This window comes from Trichogramma pretiosum, unplaced genomic scaffold (assembly GCF_000599845.2).
Source record: "Trichogramma pretiosum strain Unisexual culture from Peru unplaced genomic scaffold, Tpre_2.0 scaffold32, whole genome shotgun sequence".
Lineage (NCBI taxonomy): Eukaryota > Metazoa > Arthropoda > Insecta > Hymenoptera > Trichogrammatidae > Trichogramma > Trichogramma pretiosum.
Window position 1 is genome coordinate 574,647 of NW_019641641.1, and position 10,451 is coordinate 585,097.

The window sequence follows — 10,451 nt, forward strand, 5'->3', positions numbered from 1 at the left end:
ACCTTTATGAGATAATGTTATTAATTTGAATTAGTTAATTTTCGGACTAGTTTTCAATTTTACCAATAATCTTTTTATTTTATTTCTCTTCTCACTTATTTCATTGTGGTCGAACCAATTTGTCAAGTCTTCGATTAAGGAAAAATTTGGAGATTCGGCAACGATAAAATCCTATAAAATAAAAAACATGAACAATTTATGTGCTAGCACAGAGTAAAAACTTTTTTATCATTACCTTGATAAAAGATTCAACATATTGCAATAAAAACAATCCACAATCGTTGCAGTTTTGTTGTTGAGGTACATTAGGATAAATTATTTTAATATCGTTCACTGGTAAACTCTGACTGTAATCTTTTCTGGAATCAAATTCAGATTTCAAATACATTTTGATATCATTAGCCACTTTAGACCTTCCAACGCTTAATTTCGTCAAAGAATCAAATATCATTATACTAGGTCTGAAATGTTTAATATAGAAGTTTTAAAAAATGTGGTTTTATACTTTGAAATATTTTAATAAAACCTAGTTTAATTTACTTTTTTGAATTTTCATGAAATTCGTCAAATGTTTTCAAGTTATTCTTTATCAAACTTGGATAACATATGATAGCCAAAAACCAATGAGATCTACAAATTAAGAAAGCGTAAAATTTTTATTCATATTTTTTTGGTCATAGTTGGAAATGAATTCAATTTAAAATACTTGCTTTTGGTGCACTGGTATAATGATAAAATCTTTTTCAAAAATGCCGATTTTTTTTGTCCACCGTTTTACTTCGTTGTATTGCCTCTCTGCTAATGTCAATTCCGTTTGATTTTCCAGTAGTCTTGGATTTGATAATCTTGTATAAAAGAAAGTATTAAATAAATGAACTTTTCTTCGAAGTTCATCTGATAATAATTCATGCATTAAGTATTGCAAATAAAAATGAATTATAACATCATTTAAATTTTGATTCGGATCTAGGCATTTGAAGTCATCAACGGTAATATTTGCTTCCCACTTAATAGGTGGAGGTGGATACGACAAAATTCTAGAAAAATATAAAATGAATTAAACTTATCATCAATAGGGCATTAACTTCAGCCCGGGTGCTATAGCTATGGGTCAAGCAGGTAGGTCAATGTAACCAAGGGTTTTATTGTGTGCTGAATTCGAAAATGAAAATAGCTTTTTCACAAAAGTTTCATGAAAATAGTTATTAAGAAATCTATTGTTTTTAACTTGTAAAATCTTCGAAAAAATTCACACGTACTCATTGACTAATTGTCCGATTTTTTGTTCTTTGAGTTTTTGAATTTCTTATCAAGATAAAAAATCGTAAAGGTGGTTTTTACGCTTAAATTTTTTTGGAAGTCATCATATTTTTTAATCTTAGAAAAGATAGAAAAGACTTGAAATTAGTCAAAGAAAACATGTAATTTTTTTCAGATTTTTTAAAAAATATTTTATAAATTATAAACAATAAATTTGTTTATAACTTTTTTTACAAAACTTTTTCGAAAAAAAATCTTATTTTTGTGTTCAGTGCACTAGAACTACAAAAAAACGCTTAGTTAGTTTAAGCGTTACAATTGCTTAACCCATAGATAGAGCCCGGATTATTATCAAAAATGTTTGAATTCCAACGTTTAACTTACACACTACTATTTCTCTTCAAATCTGACGTTAATTTTTTTGTACTGCTTATTTGGTCCTAAAATCGGTAGACAAAACAGATTAATATAATTTATGAAAAAGTTATGATTAAAACTTGAATTAAAACTTTATGATTTATTTACTAGTATACATACACAGATACACTTGTTAGCGCTTGAACAAGTTGAAATCCAAAGTATTTCTGTGGTTCTGTAAGAAAAAGATGAAAAATAAAAGCATGAAACATTACTTGAAGTTTTGTAAAGTATGACAAATAAACCTACTCTTTATTTGAATCTTCGTTTAAACAAAACCATGTTTTATTTTCTAATGGAGATGCTGTAATAACATAACTAAACTTGCTGATTGGATCATCAACTTCATAAATATTATGGTATTCGTGGGGAATGTTTTTATAAACCTAAAAAAAATAAAATTCTGTGATTGAGTCAACTTTCATATTCTTTAATGTACATATAACAAATAGTATATACATTGAATTGGTGAATTTTCAACATCAAACTTGATAATAGTATGAAAAAAGGTTATAACAAACTGTAAGCTTTTTGCTTTGGACTTTTGAAACCAAGAATTTTAGACACGTTCAACAAAATTTTGGAGTATCTTCAAGAGTATATTTTGCACAAAAGCATCATCAGAACTTTAACTTTATGATGATTCTACATAAATAAAACGAAATAAAACGAAATGGGACGATCAAAAGTTTTAAAATTTTTCAAAGAATCTACTTGAATTTTTTCAGAATTTTTGGGACCATCTATCACTTAATTCAAGAGGCTCAAATTTGACGCTTTTTTTAGTAGATTTTAGGACTTCGTAAAGAGAGTGGTAGATGGTCCCAAAAATTCTGAAAAAATTCAAGCGGATTCTTTGAAAAATTTTAAAACTTTTGATCGTCCCATTTTTTTCGTTTAAGTACTTCTATTTCGATATAGAAAATAACAAAGATTTTTTTCATAATGTGGAAAATCCTCTACAAAATGGGACCTGAGGCCCATCGTATCAAACTAAGCACAGGGAACTTCAGTATTGGGTACCAGGAGACCGCAAAAAAATTTTGGAGCAAATCCATGACCCGAACCTGAAAAGCTCTCCTTGTCAGATAAATTGACGTCTCTTAGCAACAAGTCTTATTTCGGCGCTTGGTTGAAAATTCTGTAAGATACATCTGCAACGCGCATTTCGACCGAATTTAGCGCCCTGTATATAACTACGAATATTAAAACATAACACAGTACACGATAAATTTGAGAGTTAAATTTGCATCTCTAAAGAATGATGTGCGCAGAAAACCCTTTTTGATGAAGCGTGAGGTTTATGAGGAACGTAAGATAAAAATTACAAGTTTAACGCGAAAACCAATCGTTGCACCACGAGCGAGGCACGCATTCATGAATCAAACGTAGGAGGCCCCGACGATTCACTCTGTGAATGGCATCCTGCTGAAATTAGCGCTTAAGGGGACCGACCTGTGTTAAAAGCTTAAATTTAGCTTCAGCTAAAAAAAGCTATATAAATCGAAATAGTGGAAATTTTTTTTTATAGTAAAATATGTTCATTCAACACCAGATTGACAAAAAAACTCACATTCAATCAGTTTGTTGAATTTTTTGAAATGTACATTTAAATGCTTAATATTTATTAATAAACAAACATAAGCACACCAGCGATTAATTTTTCAAAATCTCGATCCTCCGAAAGGATAAGTGTTACTTACCAGTAACATAAGTTCTGATACTGGAACATTATTTCCGTTTATTGTGAAGCACATGGTAATTTGCTGCTTTTGAGAAAAATGAATAAGTACTTTGACTTCTTCATTATTGTATTTCTTCTTTATAAAAGTGACTTTTATATTACTTATAATTTTATCTTCTAGAACACGAATAAAATGATTTTCAAAATTGTTTTGATCTTTTTCACATGTCAAATCAATAACATCCAGATAATTTTTTTTCTCAAGTATAATCGCATCTGCCGTAGGTAAGACACGATTGTTAAAGTTAAAATTTTGATTACTTTTTAACAATGTATCTATAGAACTCAATCTTTCAAGAACAACAGTTGGTATTTTGTTCCCAACGATTTTATTATGACACTCATAAGTAGATGCTTGGTCATTTAATTTTCCCCTGGAAGTTCTGCTTGTTGGATAATTTTTTTTGTCCAATGATGTATTTTCATCGCTAAATCTGTAGTCAACATTTCGATCATTATAATTAAGTCTCTCCAATTTAACAAAGCATTTGGAATAATTTTCACTCTTTTTTATATTCATTTTGTTATCATTTTTTAAATTGTCTGTCGCGTGGAATGATATCATTCTTTTTTCAGTAATTTCAAGTAAATTGGTATCATTTCTCTTCTCATCGTCAATTTTTCTAATGTTAATTTTCTGTTCATTTCTGGTTTGGTTTACCATTTTTTTAATATAAAAAGAACTCATTTCATTGCTGGTATGTCTATAAAGTTTCATTTAATGATATCTTTCAAATCTTACGTTCGTTGAGAGTACCAAGCCGTAAACCTGTGCTGAAAAACCAAAATACATCAAGAAATTGAATATTTTTTACAATAAGTTTATAAAATCAAATGTGTGAATCAAAACTTTATCAAGCAATCGAGAATGGACTGTAACAAACATTTCAATGCCTATTCAAGCAAAATATTTTCGTGAAATACAAATTCAAGCATACAATTTAATGTAAAATATACTGTCATTGATTAATGTAAGGATTGTTTTCAAGAATGTTTCACATGCCTTCAGAGCCAGGCAAAAAAATAGTCAAAATATATTCGTAATTTTTTAAACTATTGAGTTAAGTTTAGTTACTTACATGTAACTATTAATTCATAACTCAATCTTCTATAATTTTTACATAAAAAATGTATAAATAGATGGGACTATTTGATCAGCGTAGACTTGCTTAGTAATCAAATCAAAAATATTTCATCGCAAAAAAAATTCATGAATAACTTCATACAGATAAAAAATACCAAAACTACTGTAAAAAATAAAGATATTTCAAATCTTTTATTGAAATTTAAACTACACATTTTTCTAAATACAAAAAAAACTTTATGGTGCACTTCACAATCACATCAAAATGAACGACAGTTGAAAATGTATCCAGGATGTTATAAATGTGTTATATAAGTAAATTAATAATATTAATTTCATTGAATTTAAATGCGTTTTTTACGAAAAATATTTTCAATTTTACGCAGGGTTTAACGTACTCGAAGATACTTTTTTTCGAATAATTTTGCCGATACTAAATCACAAGATAAGGATTAAAATCATTTCTAATACATGAAGTGCAAAAAAAAATTTTTATTCGAACAAAAACCAATTTTATTGATTATTGATAAATTTATAATAATTAAGTCATGCATTTCGCATTTAAAAAAATAATATCTATCTTATTAAAAAATATTTTGTGCTCAGTAGGATAAATGGGATGTAACAATAATTTTTCGGAAGTATTAAAAAATAAGAATACATTATAACACAAGTAACTAACAGAAAATTAATTAAATTTTCAAAAGCTTAATTCAATAATTTCCATGTTGTAATCAAACCAATGCACATGTTGATTATTTTACAAATAATTTTTACACGTACAAAAAATGTTATTGCTAGATCAGTATTATGAACTTTATTCATTCTTAGTAGAATGTAACTCTAAATACTTTTTTCCTTTTTTTTAATTTTAAATGTTTTACTAAAAGCATTGAATGATGAAGTGTGGGGTATTCCTGATTCCTGAAAAAAGTCGTTTGTTGAAATAAAAGAAACTTTGAATGAATTGTTAAATGTAATCACTTACATTTTTAATCCTATTGAAATCAAAGTTATAAAATTTATCCTGTGTTATTGGAGAAATATTGACAGGTTCAGAACTTTTTGTTTCAGTATAAAGTCTTCTTTTTATAGGTTTGAAAATCATGGTTGGTTGATCTGAGATACCACAAGGCTTTTTGTCACAAGAACTAGCATTTATTCTTTTATTTCCAAATGAATTACTTTTCAGGGATGATACTGAATCTTTATTGTCATTCATTGTTCTTGAGCAATTCTCTCTGGAGTGATTTAAATTTCTCTGGTTTGAAAGGTAATTTTGATTTGTTTTTTTTTTGTTCCTTAAAGTTGTATATACGTTTTCAACAATATTAGGTTTTCCATTTTTAAAAAAATTATCTTTGCTTAGCTTAAGCTTATTTCGATCACTGGTTTTAATTGGTCTATATTCTTCAAATAAACTTTTTGATAATTTTAAATTTTTAGAGGAGGCTATCTTAGATTTTGGAACAAAAATTTCAATACCATCATCATCATCAACAATCAAATTATTTTTTTTAGCTTCACTATCAAAACCTTTTTTATAGGGAGATAAATTTGAATTATCGCAGAAAGATTCTGATAGTTCATCTGAAAAATTGATTGTTGGTAAATCAATTGATTGTCCATCATGAAAATCAATCATTAACAACATTATTATCTCAGCAATATTTCTTCGTTTATCAATTACTTTACTTTTGTAGAACCATTTACTCAAATTTCTTATTGGAGATGAAAATTGAATTATGGGGTCCTGGAATATTAAAGAAAACAATTCATAAAAAAATAAGTATAAGAAGTTCATTTTTTTGCTTAAATCATTTATTCTTCCGAAACTCAAAAATAAAGAATAATTATAATAGCTGAAGTAATAATATAAGAAGTTAAAAGCAGATTTCATGTTTTGAATTGAAAATTACTTTTTTGATAATTATGATTATGATTGCTATCTGAGGTTGTATGATAAATATTAATTTTCTTTTCAAATCAAGATTTAAGTTATTGCTGAGAAAGAGTCAAATACTTACTTCAAAGAAACTCTCAACGTATTGCAACATATATAGTCCACAATCAGTGGCATTTGTCTGTTTTGGTGATACTGGGTAAAAAGTTTTAATGCTATTAAATTTATGAGCTTTTTCTCTACTGATTTTATATGCACATTCAAGCTGAAGATATTCTTTTAATAATCGAGTTACTTTGCTTTTAACAGCATTAGAAAGGGAGTCAAAAATAAGGATGCATGTTCTGTGAAAATTAATTACAATCATATTAAATTGTTATAATTAAAATTGGATTTTATAATATATTTTACAAATACCTTTGTTGGTTACAACTTCTTCCAATATTTGTATTGACCTCTTGATCATCAACAAGAACCAAGCCGGGAAAACAAATAATTGCAAGATACCAGTGACAACTAAAATTATTATTAAGATTAATTAATATTGAAATCTGTTGATTATTTTCAAAAATACTTACTGTTGATTAATAGGGACAATGACAAAATCTTTTTCAAAAATATTAATATTTTTAGTCCATCTGTGAACTCCAGCGTACCGTTTTTCAGCTAAACTAATATCTTCGCATCCATCCACAGAATCTGGTACTTTTACTAATCTAGTATAAAAATGAGAACTAAATATGTGGGTACGATCTCGATCTTTTGGTGACAATACTTCTTCTTGTACATATTTTAGGTAAAAATCTATTATTATATCATTAAGATATTCACCAGCAGCCAAACACATGTAATCTTCAGATGTAATACATATTCCTCCTTTGGCAGGAGGTTTTGGATATATTGCTAATCTAAATTAATATAAATTATTGTTAGTTATATCAAATAACATTTTTTTTCATCAATTAATGTACTTTATTTGAGTGCAAAGTCAAATTTTCATAATTACATTTTGGCGTTACCATTTTTGGTCTTTTTAGTTTCTTCATTCTGAAAATATAGAAGTTATTGTTTGATTATTAAAAATTTAATATTGATGAAGTTTAAAGATATCACTCACCATAGGACTATCACTTAAATCAATGGTATTTGGACTAGATTTTCTTAAACAAAATTGTTCAGTTAATTCCAATATTACAAGGTACAAAAAAATGAAACATTAAAAATTGTAATACACTTACTGTGTAGCAGAAGGAAATAAGGTAGGTGATACTGTCAGTGCCTCATGGATCCTAGTCTCTTCTTGGTTGGTTCTTTCGGTTGCAATGTTACAATGCTCAAAATGAATATCATTATTCAAATTTGAAAAAGACTTACTACAACTTTCAGCATCATTGTCAAATAAATATTTTTCTTCCTTTTCATTATTGTTTGTTAGCGATCCAAAGTTTGCTTTTTCTAAGAAACTATTTTTTATGGTAGTTTCTTCCACCAAAGTTGAATTTTTTGGAAAAATTCCTATTTCATAAATATCATTTTCAGGAGGCATAGCAGTAGATCCATTTGAAAGCTAAAATAGTAAATATTATATGAAAGAAAAATTTGATATGAAGCATTTAAATTTTACGTTTATCTCAAGTTGTAAATAATTTTAGTATTATAAATAAGTTTTTCATTTTTATTTTTAAACTCGAAAGAAATCGCAAAATCAAAAAATTATTTTGAATAAGCAATGATTACCATGTCCTCTGTATTATAGAAACGAATATGTGTTTTATTTTAACGTACCGAAAAGTCGACATCCATTGGGTCTGATGATATCGGTGAAATGAATTCGTCAAACCTATCAAAAAAAAAAAAAAAAATTGAGAATTTGAATTCTTAATATTCAGAATAAAAAATATGATCAAATCTTACATAGACTCATTTTGGTTATCATCAAATGACTGCACTATTTTATTCAAATCCTCAGAACTGTAAAGAGCCACAACATCGTCCCGATCAATTTCTTGAAGATTACTACTATAACTATTTATCTGATACAGTTCTGGTACAGAAGAAGAGTCATGGTATGACGTGACTTCATCAATTCTGGGAAAATCGGTATTCGCTTTGTTGAAAAAATTCGTATTTCCTTTTTCAGGCGCGATCAGCTAAGGCGTGATAAAAAAAGCGGGAAAATAAAACGTAGTCAATTTAATATCACTCATATAATTTCGAGCAAAGTACATTAGGATTCAGGATAAAAAACAGTCAATAATTACCGCTGGGCTTTGGGAACTGTCATAGTAGAGATCGGCGGCAGGTGCTCGAGGAGAAATTCGTTGATCAACACCGAGCAACAGGCAGTCGTTGTGGACTTCATAGAGTTCGACATCATCTGCCGAGCTGTCAATTTCGACCACTTCGGCTACGTTGAAGTTGTACTCGTCGTATTTGTCGTTGACTCGCTCACAAAATTCAGTTTCATTGTACTGGGGCAACATGTTTCATCAGCATCACACTGTCACGATCACAATTTGCAATTGAATAACAAATATCGGCAGGGTGTAGAAATTCAAAAAACTTGTGAACTGCTATACGGTCAACTAGACTAGCAATATTCGCGGAACAGAAGCTTAACACATCATCGTAGGTATTTAAGAACAATTCTGAAAAATCACAACGTGACAAGAAATGCAGAAAAAACTAACGGTCTCGGCGGCTTTCTTTTGTTTTAACATGTGCTCGGCGCCGACTACAAGATTAGACTGGTGGAAAAATCAGCGCGGCTCTCCTTCGTGCGCGGATGTAAACACTAAGCACGAGCGAACACGCTGCGATTCATTCTCTCTATGTAGGCTTACGAGCCACACACACAAGCAGGCACACACGTGTCGGCAGCGCCGATACATTTACGAATATGGTCACTCTGGTCTAGGCATTCGTGTGAAACAACTGACACTTCTATATTGCACTATGATGATAATGGTGGGGCTTCAAATTTTTTGACATGTATAATACGTGCGCAAGAGTTGTCTGCTTACCTTTACAGTCGCAAAGTTAGTCGTTACAGTTTCCGAATCATCGTTCCATCATAAATATTCAGAGCACGGCACACGATGCAACCACTTACAATTGCGTTCTTATCTACCTTGATTCTTTCAAACCTCAAAGTCTCGAAACTGAAGGAGTTTACGAGCGTCTTCCCGCCGACGCAGCGCACGTTGACCAACGTAATGTTTGAATTTCAACGGGAAGAGGCAGCTCGAGCTGAGGAGTTATCGTGGCCCGACGGGTAGGGATGGAGGGGGATACAATTCACCTTGCACATTCTATTTTAAAAAAACGCAGGCTTTGTCAGCACTCTAGCTTCACTCGATCGATAGCGCCATCTTTATCATTAAAATCAAAAATGGTAGGAATTTTTAAATATTCATTTTCACAGTGCGTTATGCATAAAAATCTTTTCTCATTGGTATACTTTTCAATTCCTGTAATGTCGTAAATGTTGCCAATTTTTCAGCTTTTACATTTTTTCATTAAATTGAATGAAGTTGCCGACGAGCAAGCTTATCTTTTGTTCAGTTCGGAGAAATGAAGGTACGTACAACTAAATGACGACAAATAGTTACTTTTATTTGGTATCAATTTCTTATGATGTGCAAAAGCAATAACTCTAGATGTCTTTGAAACAAATTGTCATGCTATTAAATATATTTTGCCATTTGAATTTTTTGGTATCTTACTGTTTACAAGATCAAGATATTTTTTCATAACTATAATTAAATATATCGTAATATTTAGGTAACAACAATAATTTTGCGGATAAAATATTAATTATGATACTGATTTTTTCGTTAATAGTTATAGGTGTTATCATTAAATATGAACGACGTTTAACATTTAAACAATGTTGTACTATCCACAATGCAAATTTTATCTTTCATTTGAAAAGTTACACTTGTGTACTAACACGCTTAAAATTTATTTAAAAATTATTACAATTGTTTGACTTAAAATAGTAATTGCATTAAATATGTACACTTCTTTATTATTACGTAGCA

General features: G+C 29.3%; 2 protein-coding genes across 4 annotated transcripts; both read right to left on the reverse strand.

Moving 5' to 3' along the window:
- Nucleotides 1–15: 15 nt before the first annotated feature.
- Nucleotides 16–9,602, reverse strand: LOC106652369 (sentrin-specific protease 7-like). 2 transcript variants are annotated; one of them, XM_014371297.2, is made up of 9 exons: nucleotides 9,432–9,602; nucleotides 3,381–4,195; nucleotides 1,927–2,063; nucleotides 1,798–1,852; nucleotides 1,645–1,700; nucleotides 711–1,037; nucleotides 541–630; nucleotides 236–461; nucleotides 16–171 (listed from the first exon to the last, which is right to left on the reverse strand). In XM_014371297.2, exons 2-9 carry the CDS (start codon nucleotides 4,137–4,139, stop codon nucleotides 31–33), a joined length of 1,791 nt encoding a protein of 596 aa, XP_014226783.1. In that variant the 5' UTR covers nucleotides 4,140–4,195; nucleotides 9,432–9,602; the 3' UTR covers nucleotides 16–30. The 2 variants fall into 2 exon arrangements, with proteins under 2 accessions (XP_014226783.1, XP_023315511.1); XM_023459743.1 differs by having other exon boundaries at nucleotides 1,786–1,852.
- On the reverse strand, nucleotides 5,045–9,224 carry LOC106652437. 2 transcript variants are annotated; one of them, XM_014371379.2, is made up of 11 exons: nucleotides 8,670–9,224; nucleotides 8,323–8,558; nucleotides 8,194–8,248; nucleotides 7,647–7,975; nucleotides 7,526–7,559; nucleotides 7,415–7,455; nucleotides 6,987–7,316; nucleotides 6,826–6,924; nucleotides 6,533–6,752; nucleotides 5,494–6,258; nucleotides 5,045–5,429 (listed from the first exon to the last, which is right to left on the reverse strand). In XM_014371379.2, the coding sequence occupies exons 1-11, from the start codon at nucleotides 8,889–8,891 to the stop codon at nucleotides 5,349–5,351; spliced, it is 2,412 nt and encodes an 803-aa protein (XP_014226865.1). In that variant the 5' UTR covers nucleotides 8,892–9,224; the 3' UTR covers nucleotides 5,045–5,348. The 2 variants fall into 2 exon arrangements, with proteins under 2 accessions (XP_014226865.1, XP_014226864.1); XM_014371378.2 differs by having other exon boundaries at nucleotides 5,046–5,429; nucleotides 7,526–7,568; nucleotides 8,670–9,223.
- Nucleotides 9,603–10,451: the final 849 nt, after the last annotated feature.

Bases quoted from the DNA above. Each gene is read 5' to 3' on its own strand.
- LOC106652369 (XM_023459743.1), bottom strand. From the start codon at position 4,139: ATGAAACTTTATAGACATACCAGCAATGAAATGAGTTCTTTTTATATT. The intron at 1,853-1,926 runs GTAGGTTTATTT...TTTTTCTTACAG, and splicing joins AACGAAGATTCAAATAAAGA to AACCACAGAAATACTTTGGA. The intron at 462-540 runs GTAAATTAAACT...TAAACATTTCAG, and splicing joins TTTCATGAAAATTCAAAAAA to ACCTAGTATAATGATATTTG.
- LOC106652437 (XM_014371378.2), bottom strand. From the start codon at position 8,891: ATGTTGCCCCAGTACAATGAAACTGAATTTTGTGAGCGAGTCAACGAC. The intron at 7,317-7,414 runs GTAATTATGAAA...ATATTAATTTAG, and splicing joins AAAAATGGTAACGCCAAAAT to ATTAGCAATATATCCAAAAC. The intron at 6,753-6,825 runs GTATTTGTAAAA...TAATTTTCACAG, and splicing joins AGAAGTTGTAACCAACAAAG to AACATGCATCCTTATTTTTG.